The sequence below is a fragment of the Harpegnathos saltator genome, unplaced genomic scaffold (assembly GCF_003227715.2).
Source record: "Harpegnathos saltator strain DR-91 unplaced genomic scaffold, Hsal_v8.6 scaffold587, whole genome shotgun sequence".
Classification (NCBI taxonomy): domain Eukaryota; kingdom Metazoa; phylum Arthropoda; class Insecta; order Hymenoptera; family Formicidae; genus Harpegnathos; species Harpegnathos saltator.
This window is the reverse complement of record NW_020230412.1, coordinates 798,591-821,206: the sequence shown is the minus strand read 5'-3', so window position 1 is coordinate 821,206 and position 22,616 is coordinate 798,591. Positions and strand designations below refer to the sequence as shown.

Sequence of the window (22,616 nt, the reverse complement as noted above, 5' to 3'; positions counted from 1 at the left end):
TCTAATACATTTTGTGTCGAAAGCTAGCAGCATGAAGAATAGAGCTATCTGTTAGATATGTAACCAGAGGTTTTAATGAAGAATTTTTAGTTATCTGACGGATATCTTTATCTGGAAGATAGCTATTGGGAGGTGTGAAGAAACCGGGCATGAGTCAAGTATTTGTATTGACTTGAAAATTGATTCTCAAGCTCGCGAAGTGCGCTCCACGTAGCATTCCGCGGAAATTGCTGCGTTGTGAACGTTTCGTTGTATCGTCACGCTCCGCGTAAAATCGCCGCCGCTGAACGAAGCACATCGACATGCGTTATTTATCGTTGGGGGCGTACTATGGGAAAGTCCGCGTGCTCACGCGTTACCGGGGTGGACACGCTTGCCTAGTTGGAATTTTTGTGGGAATTACTACGTGTTACGTACTCACATACATTATCGAGCTGACGACCAGCCGTTGCTGACTCTGTCACCTTTCCTATTCTAGTTCTCATACAAATCATTGCACAATTCGAGGTACATGCGTGCTTAGCACGCATTTCTTTCAAGCATTTTGGAACGCAGCCAATGTTCAATAGAAAGAATTTGTTTATTAAACACCTATTTTGGATGCATTTCGCAACACAGTCGATGCTCAGTGAAAGAATTTACTTTGGAATCATTCTTAAACGATGGGTTTCTTTTTTACCGGAAACATTTCAAAAATCGCTGGAAGGGAAGTATCCAAACCTTTTTGCGGATGAAATCGAAATAATTTTAATTTCGATGTGTTTCGGAACGCAGCTGATGTCCAATAGAAGGATTTGTTTTGGAATAATTTTCAAAAAATAAATTTTCATTGAATATTGGTTACATCCAGAATTGCATCGAGAGAAAATGTGTTCAAAGAATATTACAATCGAGTATACAACATCTTTTTCATGGAAGATTCTAAAATAGAGGGGGCTATGACTTTGTATGTTAATGCAGTTATGTCGGTCTACGTACACTCGATTTCAAAACGGTATGAACAGTTTGGGCTATCATCTAATGAAAGAACTTGTTTTCGACTAATTCTCAGATTTTAAATTTTTTCATTAGATCATTGGCTGCGTTCCGATTCTACCGAGAAAAAATTGTTCACACCATTTTGGAGGCAATTGTAACCTCTAAAATTCTTGGAACTTTCACTCAAAACAAATGAGAATTTACTCGAATCTGCAGTTCAAATATTGCCATTCGAAATCACAAGAGAGCGAACGTTTGACTCAAATTTAAGATACATTTTTAATTTGTACAAGTAAATGTTTCAGTTAATTAAATTGTATTTACTGCAACAATAGAGGAATAGTAAAGACCAAGACGAATTAGTCAAAGTGTAACGTTGGTTATGCGCTTCGTTTATATACTTATCGTGAGAAAAATAAAGTGGAAAAGGACTTGCAGAACGTTCCGATTAGAACATGGGAGAACCTGTTTCTTTTATAACAAATACGTAAACATAACCCACAGCCATTGGCGCGGACTCTGCATGACTCGGCCTCCCTTATATCAGATTCGTTCTCAGTTTCGAATGAAAATATCCACTCGATGATCTAGAATGGAAGAATTCACTCTCCGTAAGTGAAAAATCACTTGACTCCGAGCAATTCATTTTTCTTTTCAAGTGGTATTTCATTCGAAGATGTTTAAAGAGTACGTTCGCGACGATAAATCAACGGCCAGCAGCTGGCGATATCCACATCAATATATACACGTACACATTCGTTTGACATGTATGAAACATCCAGAAATCCATAGATATACAGAACGCAGTCGAACAGTTGCGAGAATAGTTCCAACGACGAAAGGAGATCGATAAATGAGAAAGTCAAAGAGAAAAGAGAAAGAGGGAGAGGGAGGAGAGAGAGGAAGGGAGAAACCGCGAATTAGACAGCTGAAAGTACAAGGGCGTCGCGATATAGAAAACAGGAGCGACGACGATCGGCTCAAGCACGGCCGCAGGGTTAACGCGCAATTAATGACCACGGGGTGTGTCCGACGCTGCCTTTGTCCACCTCCACGCGTGCTGCGTGTCGGGATAATAATTGAAACCGCAACCACTCGCGAGCCGAAATCGGAAAAGGGGTCGTATGGCGGTGGCGGTGGCGGCGGCGGCAGTGGTGACTCGCGAGCAGTGGTTAAAGCAAGCAGGGAGAGTAGAGCTGGTTCATTTCAGCCGCCTCGATTGCCGCGTACACCGACGCGAGTTGCTAACAAAGGACGTAATGATACGGCAGAAACGAAAAACCGGATAATAATGTCTGAGCGTGCAGCGATACGGCGGAAAGGGGTGCGTTCGTGCGTGGCTCACGCTAATTGCTCCAGCTATGTCCGCCACGACGCATTTTTATTCCTTTGCGCGTGGACGTCTATATATTAGAGATGTGCGAATGAAGAATTTTTATGTCAAATCGAGTCGAATCGAATCTCATTTTTCAAATTCGAATTCGAATCGAATCGAATCTATGAGATTTCATTCGAATTCGAATCGAATCGAATGAAATCAAATGGAATCATTAAAATTAACATGACTATTAAACATGCAAATAATGATGGAAGATTTTAATATGAAAGGGAATATTGATATTGTAATATCATCTTAAAGTAAAATATATATTTAAATATTTAAAGTAATTTATGCGCGCAAACGCTAATGTATTTGATTCGTATTCGAATCTTCGCGATTCGAAATTTTCGAATTATTCGGATTCGAATCATAGGGATGCGGATTCGAATTCGAATTGTTCGTTCACATCTCTACCATAAACATTATTGATATTGTAATATTTGAGATGCGTGAGTAAGAAAATTCGCGATATATTCGTGGGTGGAAAGATTGACATATCTTTTGTGAGTGTGAGTTTCGAGATGTATCTGTCTTGCCCACTGTGGAAATTGGTTTTTCAATGGGAGAATTCTCTTATTGGACAAGACGGATGCGTTCCGGAACTCGCACAAAATATTGCGGACAACTTTTATGTCCACAACCGTCCACATTGTGTCAAGTACACCTTATCATTGTAACTATGTTTTTTATACGATTTTCAATCTTACATCTAAAGTTGAAAATCGTATAAGAAACCATACTTGATGACAATGATGTTGGGTATCTTAAATCTGAGATACGAGTTAGTAGATAACAAGCTTGATCACATAAGCTTTGATCATGAAAATGAATTGAAAATGAATCTGAGTTATCATGGCTGTCACATCGTTTAATCTCTTAAATTAAGAGTTATCTCTTCAATTAAGTTAAATTAAATTTTAAGGTTAGGTTGGGTTAAATAGGTGTATAGGAAAACTGGTGATTCTGCTTTGATGAGCGTAAAATATTATTAAAAGATAAAACTAACTGAATTGAAAGACGAAATATGAATATTCAGGGAATGAATTTTATCTTGAGTTTTATTTGGACTTCTTTTTTTGACAATAATCTTTTTTTGACAATAATGATGATAAAGACAAAAATTGATAACGAAATTAAAAAATACTTTAATGGCAATAATAACGACCGTAAGTAACGCGTTCCACCGTTGTATTTTTGAAGACAGTTCTAACAAGTTACATGAAAACAGACAACTTAAATTTCAGTAAGTAAACGAGCATGTATGCGAATATGGTCTGTTGAATATGAATCGAGAAACACGATTTACTCCGAAAGTGTTAATAACGAACGCAGATATGATGGCACGGAGCGGACAGATGTGAAATGCTGAATGATGTTCTAAGTAAAAGAGCAAACCGACGTTTCTCATTTGCAGAACCGAATCACCTTGTTTATTTATTGTCCACTTGGATATTCGAATATCCGGATATTTGTGAATATTTATTTATTTTTCTTATAATGTGGCTTCTTATCTATTACTCAAGTTATTTTCTATCTATGTATAAATATTAAGATAAGACCAATAAAAATATTTTACAAAATATTTTATGTTCATGTACTACCGGTTATACTCAAGTATTTTAATAAGAAAGTATTTTATAATATATTTTAAGTATTATAAATAAATTAATTTTAAATAAAAAAATATTTAACATATCTATATACGTTGCCCTTTATATAAAATATTCTTCTCGTCAATCAACGCCGGGAACGTAGAAGTTTCAAAATAAGTATCCTAACCTAAATATCTCATCTTTTATTTTGATAATTAACTTTCAGGTTATTAGGTTATTAAGTTAAGTTAGGTTACATCAGGATATATCAAAATATTATGCACTCGAGTGCACGGGTAATACTTGCGAATTTAGATATCCAAATACTCGGATACACAGATACAGGTTAGTGGGAACCCTGTAAGTTTGGGTAGCTGAGTATTGAAAATACTCAGGTCGAACTGATAGCGCTTATTGAAAGCATAGTCTGTTTTTCCAAACAGTGTTCGATTTCCTATCTAATCTTAGACTTCCATCTTAAAACCTGAAACTTTTATCTCAGATCTACGTAGATTCATATCTTCGCGACATAACTTCGCGGTCGTGTAACGACCATCACTACCGCAAATAGCTACTATCAGGTCGTTGAGTATGAAATGTCCGATTTCGAATCACAAGTTTGGTTTATTATATCTCAAACTAGAAACAGTACAATTAATCCAAGTATGCGCCTTAACTACTCGGCACAGTTCTGCCATCTTAATGGTAGCTTATTTATGCCAGCAGCGAAGAAGCCTGAGGAGCAGGTGACGATGAAATCGCGGAAGACGTTTTCCACAGCTTGTTGAGAATTGAATATTTTTCCTTGCAAGAAATGGTCCAGTGCTTGGAAGAAATAATAGTCAGTTGGTACAAGGTCTGATGAATACGGTGGGTGACAGAGAATTTCCAGATTCAGCTCCTGCAGTTTGAGCAACGTTATTCGTGTAACGTGTGGTCGAACATTGTCTTGCAAGAGGATTACCTGTGTCTATTGATCAATCTCGGCTGCTTGATCGCAAGCATTTTCATCATTTCGCCTAGTTGGTTACGGTAGACATCCGCTGTAATCGATTGACCAGGTTTCATGAAGCTGTAGTGGATAATATCAGCGTCTGGACCACCAAACAGACACCATTAGCTTTCTTCTGTGAATATTCGGTTCCGGACTGTGTTTCGGCACTTCATCCATATCCAATCATTGTGCCGAACACTTGCAATTGTCGAAAAGAATCCGCTGTTCATCACACGTAACAATACGACGTAAAAATGGTTCGCTTTTACGTCGTGATAGTGAAGAAAGGCAAGCTTCGAGGCGACTTCTCTTCTGACGCTCGTTTAATTCATGCGGAACCCATTTATCCAGCTTCTTTATCTTGCCGATTTGTTTCAAGTGATCCAATATTGTCGGAATAGTAACGTTAAACCTAGCTGCTAATTCACGCGTAGTTTGAAATGTATCCGCTTCCACTACAGCTTTCAGCTCATCATTATCCACCTTAGTTTCGGGTCACCAACGTGGCTCATTTTCAAGATTAAAATCGCCAGAACGAAACTTCTCGAACCATCGACGTATTGTACGTTCATTAGCCATATCTTCACCAAACACTTCGTTAATATTTCGAATTGTCTGTGCTGCATTGCTTTCACCATTGGCACCACGACAGAACTCATATTCGAAAATAACATGAATTTTTAACTTATCCATGCTTACACAAAAATTGCTGTAACAAAGACAATTCGAAAGATAATCACATACCAAAACATGCATTTGAAAGAGTGATGTACTTTCACAATAAAAAACAGACCAAAAACTATAAAGGTGAAATGTCAGAGATATCGACTGTCGTCTGAACTTAGTACTTAAGGAGATTGAATATTTCATATTTAATGAGCTAATAAAAGTGAGCAGAGACCCCGGTCAAGGGAAATGTGAAATTTCTCGTCATAGGCTTATCGACTCTAATTACGGAAGACCTCGAGTTCGGCTTCGAAGCCGATTGGCTGATGGAAAAGAACGGGCTAAGCGATACCCTATCTCATCGCTCTCGGCCAAAAACGGTGCGATAACGGGAATATCGATATTATCCGGGCCACGCACTGTGTGTGCAACTCGCTTCTATTTATTCTGCATTAACTATCGTCGCGACCAGATCAGTTTTATACAGAGATGAATCGGCCATCGTCTTAACTCATCTCGTCTCGTTGCCTTGACTCATTCATCTCGATCAGCGGAGGAGAAGCGATATAATCGGCTTGCTTCGGTGTCTCGTGTCTTTCGCGGACGGTTCTTCTCTCCTCAAAGTCTCCCTTCCGGTATAGATGTATGGATGTTCCAGTGGAAGTAAAATACAAAAGACCTGTGATCGATAATCGCAAGTGCGTGTACAGCAGCGCGTATATGTGGCCGATTCTCCGTGAATCCCTGCTCGTGGCGGATTACGACTTATCGCGAGAGAAAGATAGAACATGAAACGAAGATCGGTGGTGTGTTTGATTTTCGCGATCTTGCTAATCGGGAGTGATATTTTGCTGATCTACAGTTAGGTTTGACCCTATTTTTATTTTCTTAACGATTAGTATTACTCGATAGTCAATTTCACAGTAATTCGTGGTTCCACGACTGGTCCTCTTTTTGAAGATGAGGTGTACAAGACCGATCGATCACGTACGGTTGATTCTTACAGAGATCATCACAGGAGTGCCGCAGGAATCTAACGCGACTACAACATCATTCACCGTCACAACGCAATTCGTAACGCACAAGTCGACCAGCCCCACCGAAAACTCGCCCGGGATTACGTTCTCGGATACGACAGTCATCTCGCCGACGAGGACGACGACGAAGAATGCGTCGACAACGAATACCGCGATATTCTCGACAAGTTCGACTACCACACCTGCCACAAGTGCACCGACAAGTGAGACGTCGTTCTCGTCAAATGCTACTTCCGCATCGAGCATTACAGCGGTTACATCGGAAACGGACGCAACGACGAACGCATACAGGACGGTGCCGATGACTACAACGGAGAAATCGTCGACAGCGACTGTACCGATAGATACGACTATTACGAAAAATACGACGAGAGTCATCACGACGGATTCGCCGCGAACGAGGAGCACCGCAGCCGAGACGTCGACTATCACGTTGGAAACTCCGAGGACCGAGCGAGTCACTACTGAGACCGAAACCACGAGAATCGTCGCGACGACTAAAATAACAACTGATGTAGATACGACAACGCGCGCAACCGACATTCCATGTGAGAATTTCAATTATGTCGCGAGAGACGCGAGTACCGGAGTGGCGTGTATTCGAGTTAACATGACAGTCCAAATCAATTTGCGATACACGACGAATGATTCTCAGGTGAGACATTAATATTAGGTGTGTGATTTAGCTTTAAGGGCTTTTTCTTAAAAACTGATTTAACTTAAACAAGATAATGAATGAATAATCTTAATCAAAACATTTTCCTTCGTTTTCTACAACCTTTTCCCATCTTTCTGACACGAGAACGATTCCGCGACGATGAAAAGATTCTTCTTTGGAGTTGATCCAGTTTTCAACAAATTTTCGCACTTGCTCAAAGTTATGAGAATGTGTATCCTCTCAGCAGGATTTCCCAAATCTCTTTTGTATTTTGCACCCCTAAAAATTTGTTAATAAACTTCGCACCCCCCACAAAAAAAAGTTATTCGTATGTTTTATGGTAAAAATTAGTTGTTAGGGTTTTAAGGTAAGAAGTTAATTTATAATAATTTATTATTACATAGTACTGTTATTACATAGTATTGTTTTGTAGAAATTAACTATCATTTTAATATTATAAAATTATTATCCATGGTATCAAGCTTCGCATAGCCATACGTAATGAATATATACGTACAGATACGTAAAAAATATATAATTTTAATAACATTTTTTTTAATTTGATGGTAAAAATACCGGATTATTTCAAAATTCATCTTAATCATCATTAATTACAATCATTTTTTCTCGCACCCCTAAGAATGTTTTTTCGCATCCCCAGGGGGTGCGAGCACCCCCGGTCGGGAATCCCTGCTCTAGAGCATGTATCGACCAGAACAAGTGATAATCGGATGGAGCAATGGAGAATACGCGAGGTGTTGTAGGATTTCTCATTCCAATAATTTAATAACGTTTGCTTCACTGATAATGCAGCATAAGGCCGAGAATTGTCGTGAAGAAGGATCACTTTGCGTCGTTTACTCGCAATTGGTGATCGTTCTTGGTCCAATGCTCACTTTGTATAATTGTTGTCAATAACGATCAGCGATGACAGGTTCATTCGGATTTAACAATTTATAACACACAACACCTTCTCGATCCCATCAAATACATAGCAATACCTTTGAACCATGAATATTATACTTCGAACTGAATATTGCTGGTTAGCCTGGAACAACCCGTAATTCTTTTCATTTAAAATTATCGAAATAGATCCATTTTTCATCTCCAGTAACAATTCAATGCAAGAACTCTTCATTTTTTGTTTGGCGATCAACGAAATGCAAATGTTCAATCAATTCGCAATGACATTTTCTGATAATTGATGTGGAACTCATTTTCCTTCATTTTGAATCTTTCCCATATCATGTAAACGTTTAGTAACTGTTGTACAATACAATCAACGTTTAATCCTCTGGCAAGATCTGAAGTGGATTGTGCTGGATTTTCGTCCAATAATACTTGCAATCTGCATTTTCAAGTTTTTTTGGTTGTCCCGAACGGTTTTCGTCGTTAACATTGAAATCACTACTTTTGAATCGTCTAAACTAATATTCACACGTCTTAATTAATAGAGCAACATCACCATAAGTTTCTATCAGAATTCTATGACCTTCGACCTCCGTTTTCTTCTGATTAAAAAACAAAAGCAATGCGTGTTCAAAATACTCTTTAGGAAGCTCCATTTTCTTAAATGATATTAACATGATTTTTACTGCGTCTATTAGTGAATGGAATATAATGTATTAATATTAAAGCATTAAGAAACAATAGCTGGAATTGGAATGTCTTCGACAAAACTGACATTAGTGCCATCTCTTGCAAAACCCTCAAAACTAAATCACACACCTAATAATAATCATTTTTACTCACGGTTAAACTCTTTAGCATTAACATGCAAAAAAGAGAAGCGGTGCAGAGATGATACAGGCATCAGGATACGAAATATTGCAATAAATAATAAATAAAAAATATAAAAAGGTTTTTGAGTTACGGATTTTTGTCGGATTTAAGCGTAAAAGGAAGCTTTGAAAGCAGATGACTGAGATTAAAGAGTGTTTCTATCCGTAAGAATCGAAATATGGAGGCTGTTAATAGAATTAATTACGGGAAGTGCAACAAGATTTTGTGAAATTAATATCATTCGAGTATTCCATTGTTTGAATACTCACAATTTCCTTATTCGAATAAACGGAAAACCGAAGCTTCAAATATAATTTTTAGTGTATAAGTTCAACGAGAAATGATTTTATTAAGCGCTTTATATGTTATTTTGATATATTCTGATGTATAAAAAATGAATACTCGTGAAGTATCTTCTTTTTACTAATCGTTTTACTGATTCTACTTTGATACATTTCTGCATAGAATATCTTGAAGAATAAGTAAAAAATAACATAAATAAAAAAATTAAATAACTGAGCGCGAAAAAATACACAGATATCTAAGTAATTTAAAAAATATCTAAATATTACATTTAAAAAATATCTAGTAATCGAGTATATTGACATATTTTTAGGTAAATGGAGCTACTTTAACAGTCCCAAAGAAAGCAAAGACGAGCGGTGTCTGCGGTGATAAAACGGCTGAGATGACTTTAAGCTGGAAAGATGCTGTCGAGAATTTAGCCGATGGTGATATTCAGGAAAATAATATCACATTTTATTACACTCATGACGATAGCAGATACTTCCTCGATTCCACTTCCGTCAATGTGTACTTGGACAATAATAATTTCCCAAATGCGCAAGGTAATATCAGGTGGCAAATTTCTTTATTGTTTGTTTATAGACGAGTCGCTTATCCCGAGATATAATCCCTTTGTCTCCCCTTTTTTCTGTACTCCCTCCTTTCACATTGATATGTAAGCGTTTCAACTAAAATGAATGTCTCAATTAGTAATCAAGTAGCGTCATTACGAAAATAAATTAATAATATATGTTTTAAGTAAACACAAAATTGATTTGTTTAGAAAGTTTGAATATTTGAGATTTTTATTGTTATATTTTTCTAATTTGTGGGAATATTTTAATTTACTTATATCATTAATTTATTTTAATTTATTTATATCGTATTTTCTCACGAATAACTGCAGTGCCGCTTAATAATATGACAATTTAGTTAAAAAAGAAATTCAAGATTAGCTACAGATTTAACAAGTAAAAAAACAGGTTGTAAGTTAGGAAACACAGTTGTTATAAATTGGGACATTCGAAATTTCTTAAATTATCGATCTTTTTTTTCGGTATTAAACCCGTATTAAACCCCGGTATTAAATCGGTATTAAGCCCCAAACTACTTTTAAAATGAGCGTCTCACATCTTTCCATTTTAAATATGTTTAAATTCTCTGTGAGATTTTATTTCGCTATTTTACACACAGGCTGAACCGTTCTTGAAGTTACTTAAGACGTTAATTTCTAATTATTCGCTCTCACGTTAGTGCTTCTGTTTTCGATATTTGATAGGTAAAAGAATGAAAGGAGACACAACGGGCAGACACTTGCGGTTGTTCCCCACGCTCATGAAAGACGGACCATTTATACGCCAATTAGGAACCAAAATAAACGTCGGAGATGAGATGGACGTTGTTATCTCTGATATCAACTTCGTCGTGTTTACTGGCTGCTCTGGCGATGCCAGTGCGAGAACAGGTACCGCAATTTCGATAGTCTTACAACAATTGTTGACTAATGTCTTATAATTGTGATGATAAAAGAATCAGTCGTGACCGATTAAAATTAATCACCTTCAATCAAGCACGATAATCTAATGCAATAAAGATTATCATTCCAGATGAAGACCACATCGTCAGGGCAGGTTTTAACAATAGCACGATCGTTGCTGGAGTAATCGGTACTATCGTTTTGATTCTTGCCATCTTCTTTTTAATATGGTGCAAGAAAAAAAAGAACGTCGCGAGGTCCGAACCTCACTTACCATGAAGAGACAGTTTTATATCAAGTTTTATATATAATTCTTAGAAGTATCTCGGTTGCAAAATATGCGTTAAGTTACTCGTCGTATTCATCTTTCTTAATTAAGCACTTTTGGAGAAGAGCAGAGAGAAAAAGACAGAGAAAGAGGAAAAAGGAGGAGGAAGAGAAATGGCAAGTATGTGAAAGTTCGGAGAGGATGTGCCCTTTTTTATGTCTATGAATGTTCCTTTTATGATATAAGAAAAGTATTTTTATAATTTCATTCTCCCGCTAGTAATTCCAATTATCCAGTCTAATGTCTTGCAAGCAGACTGTTATTATTGGTTCATTCCTCTATCTATCATTATCATTATCTTAAAGTAAATCAGTAAAAATTCTAATTAAAATAGTAGGAAGAATATTTTACTGATAATCAGTGAGCACTCACTGATTTTCGATGGAAACATGTCCGTTTTACTCATTCGTCTTATATCTTATTGATTTTGACCAGTGGGAGATTTCGTTATAAAGTCAATAGTTTACAATAGTTCACTAATCTGTTATCAATAGTCTACAAATTTGTTATATACTTGTTATTAGGAGGTTGAATTAATTCTGGTCTTATCTTGTCAATTTTTTTATCTGTATTTTAAAGAAATGGTTAAACATACACCAATCAAAATATTTTGCGTCGTTAACTGTGACTTTTTCCCATCTTTCTGACAATATAGCTATTCCGCGACGATAGATCTGTCTTTCGAAGCAATTCAATCAGACACTCATTTTTGCACATCCTCGTAATTATTGAAGTGTTTATCTTCCAAAGCGTTGCATCGATCGGAATAAATAGTAATTAGAGATATGCGAATCAAGAATTTTTATGTCGAATCGAATCGAATCGAATCTCATTTTACAAATTCGAATTTGAATCGAATCGAATCAATGAAATTGCATTCGAATTCGAATCGAATCATTAAAAAATTTAACATGACTATTAAACATGCAAATAATGATGGAAGATTTTAATATGAAAGGGAATATTGATATTGTAATATCATCTTAAAGTAAAATATATATTGAAATATTTAAAGTAATTTATAATTAAGTTATTAATTATAAGTTAAGTTAATTATAAGTTAAGGGTTCAAACGTGCAGGCGTCCAGATGGCCCGTTTTGTAGCTGATGCACGCAAATGATAATATATTTGATTCCAATTCGTATTATTCGGATTCGAATCATAGAGATTCAGATTCGAATCGAATCGAATTACGTTAGATTCGATTTACCAGGTATGTAAATATAAAATCGGAATTTTTGTATAGAAAATACACGTTTATTGTATGAAAATGATAAAAAATATTTTATTCCAAATATTGCCCATCGGTAGCTATACATTTTTCCCACCTGTCTGACAATTTGTGGATGCCACGCCAAAAAAACTGTTGCTCTTTTGAGGCAAACCAGTTATCGAGCCATTTTCGTACATTTTCGTAAGAAGTGAAGCGCTGCTCGGCAAATGCGTGTCCCATCGATGCAAATAAGTAGTAATCGGACGGAGCCAAGTCTGATGAGTAAGCCGCATGCGAAAGTATTTCCCAATTAAATGCCTCAATCATTTCCTTGACCAGTTTTGCTGTGTGTGATGGTGCATTATCATGAAGCAAAATCACTTTGTGTTGCCTTGTTTGATATTCTGGTCGTTTTTCACGCCTGATTCAAATCGATCATTTGTTGTCAGTAGCGTTCAGTATTAACGGTCTCGCCAGGTTTTAGCAGCTCATAATAGCAGCACACCCTTCTGAACCCACCAAACACAGAGCATTGTCTTCCGTCCATAGCGATTTGGCCTTGCAGTCGATGTCGATGGTTCGCCTGGAGTTACCTATGATCTTTTACGCTTAGGATTCTCAAAATATATCCACTTTTCATCGCCAGTCACAATTCGATGGAGAAATGACTTTCTTTTGTACCTGGCGAACAGCATTTCGCAAGTGGTTTTTCTGTTTTCCTGCTGTCTTTCATTCAGTTCATGTGGAACCCATTTTCTCATCTTCTGGATCTTTCCCATGGCTTTCAAACGTATGGAGACGGCTTCTCGCGTCACATCAAATTGATCCGCGAGTTGTTGTTGCGTTTGAGCGTCATCCTCATCCAACAATGCTTGCAATTCGCTGTCTTCAAAGTTTTTCGGTGGTCTTTCACGTTCTTCGTTTCTCACGTAAAAATCGCCACGTTTGAATTTTTTAAACCATTCAAAGCACTATGATTTACCAAGAGCATGCTCACCGTAAGCATCGACAAGCATTCGATGCAATTCTGCAGCAGTTTTCTTCAAATGGTAACAGAAAATCAATGCTGTCCGCAAATCGTAGCTTCCAGGCACAAAATTCGACATGTTCAACGCTATTACAAACCATGCTGTTGTATGAAACTTGTATTGTTGTGAGTTGAAAATCTTTGTCAGATGTCAACAAATGGAAATGGCGCCAATGACGCGGTTTGACGGTAACTATATTGACAGCTAGGGCCAGCTATGGGCAAATTCCGGTTTCATATTTACAGACCTGGTAATTCGATTCGAATTCGAATAGTTCACACATCTCTAATGGTAATCAAATGGCACTAGGTCTAGAGAATATGCTGGGTGCGGAAGAATTTCCCATTCGAACTCTTCGACCCATTCGAACAATGCTTATCTAACAATTGAAGCAACATGTGGACGAGCATTATTATGCGAAAGAGTCGCTTTGCGTCTACTGCTGGCTATCGCTGGTTTTCTTGCATCAATTCATTATTCAATTTGTTCAATTGTTGCTGATATCGCTCCTCCGTAACTGTTTCATTCGGTTTTAAAAGCTCATAGTACACCACACCTTCCATATCCCACCAAAATGTAGAGCATTGCTTTGTGACCGTGAATGTGCCGTTTTGGTGTCGATGTTGATAGTTGTCCTCGATTAATCCATGATGTTTTTCGCTTTGGATTATCAAAATAAATCCAGTTTTCACCTCCGGTTACAATTCCCCACGCAGAAAACTTGTTTTTCTGTCTGGTAAGCAAAGACATGGCGATATTCAAACGATTTGCAACTTTTATTCAATTCATACGAAACCCATTTGGCATCCTTTTGAATTTTTTCCATGGCGTGTAGGCGTTTAGAAATTATTGATTTATCGACATTAAGTTGTTTAGCCAATTTTTTTTCCGTTTGAGCAATGTTTTTATTCAATAATGCTTGATTCAGTAAGACAGAATTTCCGCATTTTTTGGCTGACCAATACGTTCTTTGTCACTCAAATCGAAATCACCGCTTTTAAATCGTTGAAACCAACATTTACAGTTGGAATACGATGGAGCTTGATCACCATAAGTTGTAACAAACATTTCATGAGCTTCAGTTGCCGATTTTTTCAAATCAAACAAAAAAGTAATGAATGTCGAAGATGCAATTTTATACGATTCACTTTAGACGCGTATAAACAATGAAACTATCAGTAACAATAGCGCGTAAACTAGCATATATTATAGAGAAATGTCAAATTTTTCAGTGTTGCCAGATTTCAACTCATTCATACTAACCATTAACTTATTACTAAAATCATCGATTGCTAGGGACCAGACAGAATTAATTCAACCTTCTAATGGAATATCTTGAGATACAAATTTCAAGATTATACTTTTCCGAAGCATTATCCCGCTTCTCACCAATTTTTCAGGGCTTTACAAACATACCGACTAAAATTTTCTCCTTCTCTTTCATATTGCAATTGCAACATCACATTTATTATGCTAAACTGCACGTTCTTTCTTTCATCTTCGATGCGTTCTCGATATGCAGTATCAACAGATCGAGTGGATAATCGTCGAGAGCCCACGGGACGGGCCGTTAAAACATATGGCACTGGGAAAGAGTATTTTTTAATTAGCTAAGCTCAACAAATAGCTCGAGACAGGGCTTTGATCGCCCCTGCATTCGTCACGGCTACGCCCACCCCAATTACCTCGTTACTCGCTAAATTGTAATATTTATGGCACCATATGCACAATCGTGCGAACGCGTCGATCAGTTAGGAGATGCATTCTGCCGGGAGAAAGGAAGAAAGGGAGGAGGAAAAGAAGAAAGAAGAACAAAGAAAAAGAAAGACAGGATATCTCGTTGAGCCGAATCGAAGCCAAAGCAACATATCGTTTGCGTTAAGGACGTCACAATGAGGACGTCAAATTTGTTCCATTGAAAACCGGTATAAGTTTCCCAAGCGCGCACGTTGCGTCGTCGTACATGTCGCCGTGTCGTATATCACGACGACATATTTTCCACGTGAACTTCCGACACGTCGTCGTCGTAATGTGCAACAAATATCACCGCTCTGGTCACTCGTTCGCCCGGCGACACGTACGAGGCCGGAAGGGGCTCGTATTTCATAGCAATACCGGTAGAGAGGAAAAGAAAGGTATCAAACGCGCCACACATAGGCATATACCTGTCGTTTAACATCTGGATATCGTATCGCCCACGGCAGATGCCCGCGGCCGAAATTCACGATTACAGGTGTTAATTGGCCTCGCGCAGCGGGGAGCGTTCGTACTGCGGCGCGCACGGTGAAACGCACAGCGAACACGACGATCGTCCTCGACACCGTGAGAACCGCGGCCGAAAAAGCCCCAGCCTGGATTCTACGCGATTTTCTCGCTCGCGTGTCGTCTCGGCACATATATACAGGATAAGGAAAAAAAGGATGAAGACCTTTAAAAATCTCGAAAGATATAAGTTTTACAGAAAAGTATTTCAGACAAAAGTTATAAGGCTCAAAACGATGTATTTACTGATCTTATCAATTTGACCTTGAGTGGCGTTGCCAAGGTCAGGTCAAGGTCAACTTATTTCTTTTAAACAGAAACCCCCATTTTTTATTATATCATCTTTCTCTACCAATTAATTTGAACAACTTTTGTTTGAAAAATTTTTTTACTTGACTAATATTTTTTGACATATTTAAAAAAAACTCGGAAACTTTTTCAACATTTAACTTACGATATCTCGCCAACCATTCGGGAGAAAAAATGCTATTGGACTTTTTTATTTTACTCGGTCTCAAGAATATATTGTTACAATAGCATCCTGATTTTGGTTAATTTGACGATTTTGAAATTTCCAAAAGTCAGTAAATTAACAAAAGTCGGGACTATTGTAACGGTATATCATTGAGACTAAATAGAGCGAAAAACTTTAGTACCACTTTTTCTTCTGACGAATAGTTAACGAGATATCGTAAGTTAAATATTGAAAAAGTTTTCCTTAAATATCTCAAAAAATATTAGACAAATAAGAAAATGTTTTAGACAAAGGTTGTTCAAATTAATTGGTAGAAAAAGATGATGTAATAAAAAATAGAGGTTTCCGTTTAAGATTTTTATATGATATTAACCGTAACCGAGCTGTTCAAGGTCATACCAAGGTCAAATAGATATCATCATCTAATAGATTTTTTAAGCCCTATTTCTTTTATTTGAAACATTTTTCCAAGAAATCAATATTTTCCAAGATTTTCTACCGTTGCGGAACTTTTTGCCAGCACTGTATACGGGATAGATGAGATACTTTGAATGTTATGCGTATGCACTGGCATGCGTAGAAACTAGTTTAAAAAGCTGCGTTTAATAAGATTAATATTATGACAAGAAAAAAATGTGTAAATAAAAGAAAAATGGAATTCCAAATATCTGATAGTGATTATAAAAATAACTTAAGTCACGTTTTCTATTTTTATTGTGAGCGATCGTATATTTAATCTCAACTTATTTGTCAATAAATTTACCTATGTAAAGATTTTCTTCCACATAAATAGTAGGATTGAATTATTTTTATTTGTTTCCTTTTTTTTATCACTTTTTATATAAGGCAATAAATAACATATTTAACTGGTAAATTAGGTTAAACTAACGAAACTGGTTAGGTTATACTGGTTCAACGAACGCGCGCATGCGTATTTGTGTTGAAGTACACGAATTGTGGAAGTGAGAAGTTGATACGTCCGCCCGGTGATGTTTTCGCCAGCGTTCGAGCCCTTCTAGCAATATAGTATTGTATAATATGTCTTGGCACCTCGAGACTCGGTTGATCGAATACGACTCAAGCAGCACCCACGCGCCTCCGTCGACTACGTCGGCGATCAGTGTCGATCCGTGTTGCGTCCGAGGGAAAATCGATATTTTAAATATGTATAAGAGACGGAAGAATACGCACCGGGAAGGAACACCTTAAGAAGCGGCGCCAGCTGTTAGGGCGCCGTCCTTTTAAAGTTTAAAGGCCTCTCGGAGGAATCATTGTGCGCAAGACTCCGTGCTCTTTTACGACGTCCCGCGGACGCAGTTAAGCTGAACTGCGGAAACTTCCCGCCGGCTATGTTTCTTTGTGAAGTGTGTGTCGACGTGCGACATACTTGGAAATTGAAGTGTCGAAATTTGGAAACTAGAATAATTTCGCGGAAAGTTATACCGAAATTCAACGCACCGAGACACGTGTCGAAGCGCAATTTTTCCGAAGCATGGTGATTGACCTGGGGTGAAACTGTTATTCCTGAAGCAGGAAGGATACACGTTGACTCGGAAAATCGAGATCCCGAAATGCGGAAACTAGGACGGTTCTCCAAAAGATTGTTATTTCAGACATACGGTAATATTTTCCGTTACATTACACTAAAAGAAATGCGATACGATTAGTTGCAGAGATACGACGATTACGTAATTAGAATTGAATACAATACAAGAATATGATAAAAAATGAAGATAAAGAATCTCCGAGTAATACCGAAATCAAAATACTGAAATAATATTCCGAAGAACAATTTTTTTCCGAAGTATATAACTGCTCCGAAGTGAGACTTTTATCTCAAAAACGAGGATATATTAATATCTATTTGTTATGTATAGTTGAATAGTTACTAATACATCGGGTTGCATACGAGATAATTCCAATATTTCGATAGAATTTTATATTTCGTGAAATTGTCTCGATATATTTGAATCTCGATACTATCGAGTTTTTGCAGGATTGCATCATTATTTAAATTCCGATATATTTTTTATTGGGACAATCTCGGTCTGTCTCGTCCCTGGTCGTCCAATGGACCGCCGGGAAGTAAGTTTTTGGTATTTGTGTAACTATAGTCGCATAGTGAATTATAATCAGGAGAGCTATTTTTACAATAAATATTACTATAGTATTTGCAATAATAACTATATATGTGTGTGTGTCTTGTAACTACTACTTTTTTATTAGGGGCAAAATATGGAAATGTGGTTAAGGCCGAAAATAACGATAATTATTTTTTAGTAATGTTAACTATTTTTTTCCGCTCAGAGTGCATCCTCTGTAGTAACATCGCCACGATTTACGCCGCTGCGTCTCGTACAATTATGACGGAGACGTTTACTGCGGGGTGAAATTAGTGGCTCCAATTATCAAGAGGCAGATTGTGGGAACGTTCGGGTCTGCGCTTCGCTTCACTGCACCGACTTTAATTTCGCACGCACGCAGTCGCGCTTAACACGCTTACAATTATTTGCACTCGTACGCGTCATTGGTCAACGTAATCGGTGCGAAAGCTGAACGAACATTCAATGTGTAAAGTAAGAGCGTGTACGACATAAATGGCAGTTGGCTTCAAGTATCGTCCTAGCTTTTTTTTTGGCCGTATTGTGAGGCATATTTCAAGCACAAGAGGAAAAAGAGTGTGCACTTTGAAGCAGCTGACACGACAAATTCGTCTCATTTGGAGATCTTTACCAAACGAATACGCAGTCAACTTAGTGGAAAATATGCCTCGGCAGATGCCAGGCAATTATCAATGCCGGTGGTGACTGGACTCATTATTAATGGTATAGCATTTTTCTTCTCATGGAGTATAACAAATCCATGTACTTAAAAATCATTAAAACTAAATTTTTCTACACATTAACCCGTACACGCTCTTACTTTACAGCATGTATGTCGAGAGAAGAAATAAATGATTAGTTTTACAAAGGTTTTACAGTGTTTTCTCCAGCGACCACCGTACTTTCTTGTTGTTCCAAATACAAAGTTAAGTGGCAACAGCAATGACACTGTAGCAGCGCTTATTTTAATTAGCGATTAATTAATTAGAATAGTTAATTTCACGGCAACGAATAAGGTCATTTTTAACGACAAACACGCTTTCTTGTCTCTCTGACCAAGAAATAGCTGCGGGAATATGCACATTAGGTTATTATGATTAACAATGTGATAACTTACTAAGGAAATGGTAAATTTCACCAAAGTCGCAGTCACTTGCGACGTCAAACATATGTTTTCCTTATTCCAACAAAAACATAATAATATATGCGCAAAGTTATTATTAGAATAATATATATTATCAATATTACAATAACATTTATATTATAAAAATGTAGTTTTTATTAGAAAAATATTACTAATATTACAATAATATTTATTATATTTGAAAAATGCAGTAAATTTTTCCGAAATTATAGTTGTTCTTGATGTCAACCATATTTTTTATTGGGAGATTGAATTAATTCTGATTTTATTTCGTCAATATTTTCAGCTTTATTTTAAAGAAATAGTTAAATTTACATCAATCGAAATATTTCCCGTCGTTAGCTGTAACTTTTGCCATCTTTCTGGCAACTTAGCGATTCCGCGACGATAGAACGATCTATCTTTCGAAGCAATCCAACCAAACACCCATTTTTGCACATCCTCGTAATTATTGAAGTGTGTATCTGAAGCGTGTTTCATCTGTCAGAATAGACGATAATCAGATGGCACCCCACCAAATACAGAGCATTGCTTCGTGACCATGAATGTGCCGTTTCGATGTTGATGGTTGTCATAGATCAACTCATGAATTTTTCGCTTTGGATTATCAAAATAAATTCACTTTTTATCTCCAGTTACAATTCGCCATAAAAAACTCTTGTTTCTCTCTGGCAAGCAAAAACATAGCGATATTCAAACGATTTGCAATGGCGCTTTCACTCAATTCATATGAAAGCCATTTGCCTTTCTTTTGAATATTTCCCATGACGTATAGGCGTTTAGAAATTGTTGATTTATCGACGTTGAATTGTTCAGCCAATTGTTTCTCCGTTTGAGCGGTGTTTTCATTCAATAATGCTTGCAATTCAGAATCTTCGAATTTCTTCGGTTGTCCAGTACGCTTTTTGTCACTCAAATCGAAATTATCATTTTTGAATCGTTGAAGTCAGCATTTACAGTTGGAATACGATGGAGCTTGATCACCATAAGTTGTAACAAGCATTTCACGAGCTTTAATTGCTGATTTTTTGAAATCAAACAAAAAAGTAATGAATGTCGAAGATGCAATTTTATACGATCCACTTTAGACGCGTATGAAACTTAACAATGAAACCATCAGTAGCAATAGCGCGCATATATCATAGCGACTGTCATATATCATAGAAAAATGTCAAATCTTTCAGTGTTGTCAGATTTCAACATTCGCACCAATCATTAATTTATTACTAAAGCCATCTATTGCTAGAAACCAGAAGTAATTTAACCTCCTAACAGCTGTTCGAACCAAAACACTATAATACTGATACGCATACAATGACGTTTACGCTGCAGTAACACTTACTGCGGAAACGTTTCCCCATATTTACTTTGGTGGTTACTAATGCTCACACTACAATACGCTCTCACCCCGCGTGCAGATGTAGTCACAAATATCAAACACTCCGCTTCCTTCGGAAGACTGGCTGGGCCTGGTCCTAAAACCGATAAATCTCCGCAGGCTCCAAGCGACCAGGCACGCGCGCTTCAAGAACCAGCCACGTGGCCATCTCTTCTTCCCGAGAATCGATATGGCCCGTTCCATATTTTTTCCAACGTCGCGATCACGTCTCTTGCATCAGCGCAAGAGACGCATCCTCGGCCCCGTCAACTGTGGTCTCTCTTGTTCTTCGATCCTAACGCCGAGTGATCAGCGCACGGGCGGACGATCACGTCCGAGCATCAGATCAGGACATGTTTCAGCTTTAAGGGTCTCGCATGCGTGTCCTCTACGCAAGAACCGCAGACTCGATATTTTCCATAAACGCGGCAATTACTTTCTACTTCGGACGAAATACTTGAATTGTTTAAACGCGACCTGCTCTTCCCCTCCCCCCCTCTCTCTCTCTGTCTCTCTCACTCACGATGGACACGGGGACAGACACCTGTCACGATTCAGTCGTTGTTACGCAGAGAGCGTGTAGTTTCAAGCAACTCCGTCCGACGAGTCAATCTGCCCGTCTCGTGAGCAAAGATGAAAGAAAAAAAGAAGGAAAAAGAACGAGCAGATATACCGAGCGGAGGTTCAGGAGTTGCTAGGGCTCTTTTTCTCTCCCCCTCCCACCCCTTTTCCCCTCTCCCTTCTCTCTCTCTCTCTCTCTCTCTCTCTCTCTCTCTCTCTCTCTCTCTCTCTCTGTCTCTTGCTCTCTTCCGTCCTCGAAAAGTTACGGCGGCCACGAGACGCCTTGGAAGTATGAGGGCGCAGATGGGATTGTGTTTAATGAAGTTTGGCCCGAGTTGCACCTGCCACATTCGAAGCATCTCGGACCAACGGCCGTTACACCGCCGCGAGCATCCGCCGAGAAATTGGCGGGAATCGCGCTCTCAGGAGGCCGCGAGAGACAAGGAGAGGGAGAAAGAGGGACTTATCCGCGACAGCACCGGCTATTCCGCGCGTTTCCTCTTTCCGCCTTCGTGCGGAAAAGCCTATCTTTAGAACGCGCGCACACGTTGCAATTGCACGGTGCGACGGGTTGCAGAGTCGAAGGCGCGGCGGAAGAAGAGACCGACAGACCACGTTATTTTCGAGCTTGAGACGGAGCGAGCGAGCGAGAGAGAGAGAGAGAGAGAGAGAGAGAGAGAGAGAGAGAGAGAGAGAGAGAGAGAGAGATGTCGAGGTCGCCGCGGCCTGACGCGGATTTCTCCCGTCGCGGAGAAAACGCAAACACGCGCGAGATGCACGGATCTTTAAACATTCACAAGACTCTCCTTCTAGCGCACGAAACAGCTGTTCCAACCCGGCCGTCCGGTGGCAGCTTGTCGACAGATCTACCAGCACACGCATTCAGGCCCTATCTGAGCCGACTATCGTGCGGAGGTGGAGGCTTTGAGGAGCGCGCACGCGGAGGTAGACACGGGCAGCTGGATCGCCGGAGATTCGAAAAGCTTCGCCGTCACGCCTTCCTCCCGCATTGTGCTCGGCTCTCACCTCACGCCCCGGCTCCTTCGGCTCCGTCCAGCTCGCGCTCGCGTCTCCGTCGAACGGATAATGGAATCTCATTTTCAGAGGGCACTCCTGCGCGATCGTACGCGAATCCGCTGTCCGGGGAAACGGAGAAGACGCGAGCTCGCGCGAAATTGCCGTCTCTCTCGACGGCGCGGCGATTTGAATGCGCACGGGCCGAGTGGGCGTGATCTAAATTGGCTGAAATTGCGCCGTCGACCTTGGCAGCGCCG

General features: G+C 38.6%; 1 protein-coding gene across 1 annotated transcript; it reads left to right on the top strand.

The window, feature by feature from the left end:
• Positions 1–6,483: 6,483 nt before the first annotated feature.
• On the top strand, positions 6,484–11,386 carry LOC105186975 (cell wall protein DAN4). The gene is made up of 4 exons (XM_025304050.1): positions 6,484–7,303; positions 9,705–9,936; positions 10,653–10,838; positions 10,981–11,386. The coding sequence occupies exons 1-4, from the start codon at positions 6,572–6,574 to the stop codon at positions 11,127–11,129; spliced, it is 1,299 nt and encodes a 432-aa protein (XP_025159835.1). The 5' UTR covers positions 6,484–6,571; the 3' UTR covers positions 11,130–11,386.
• Positions 11,387–22,616: the final 11,230 nt, after the last annotated feature.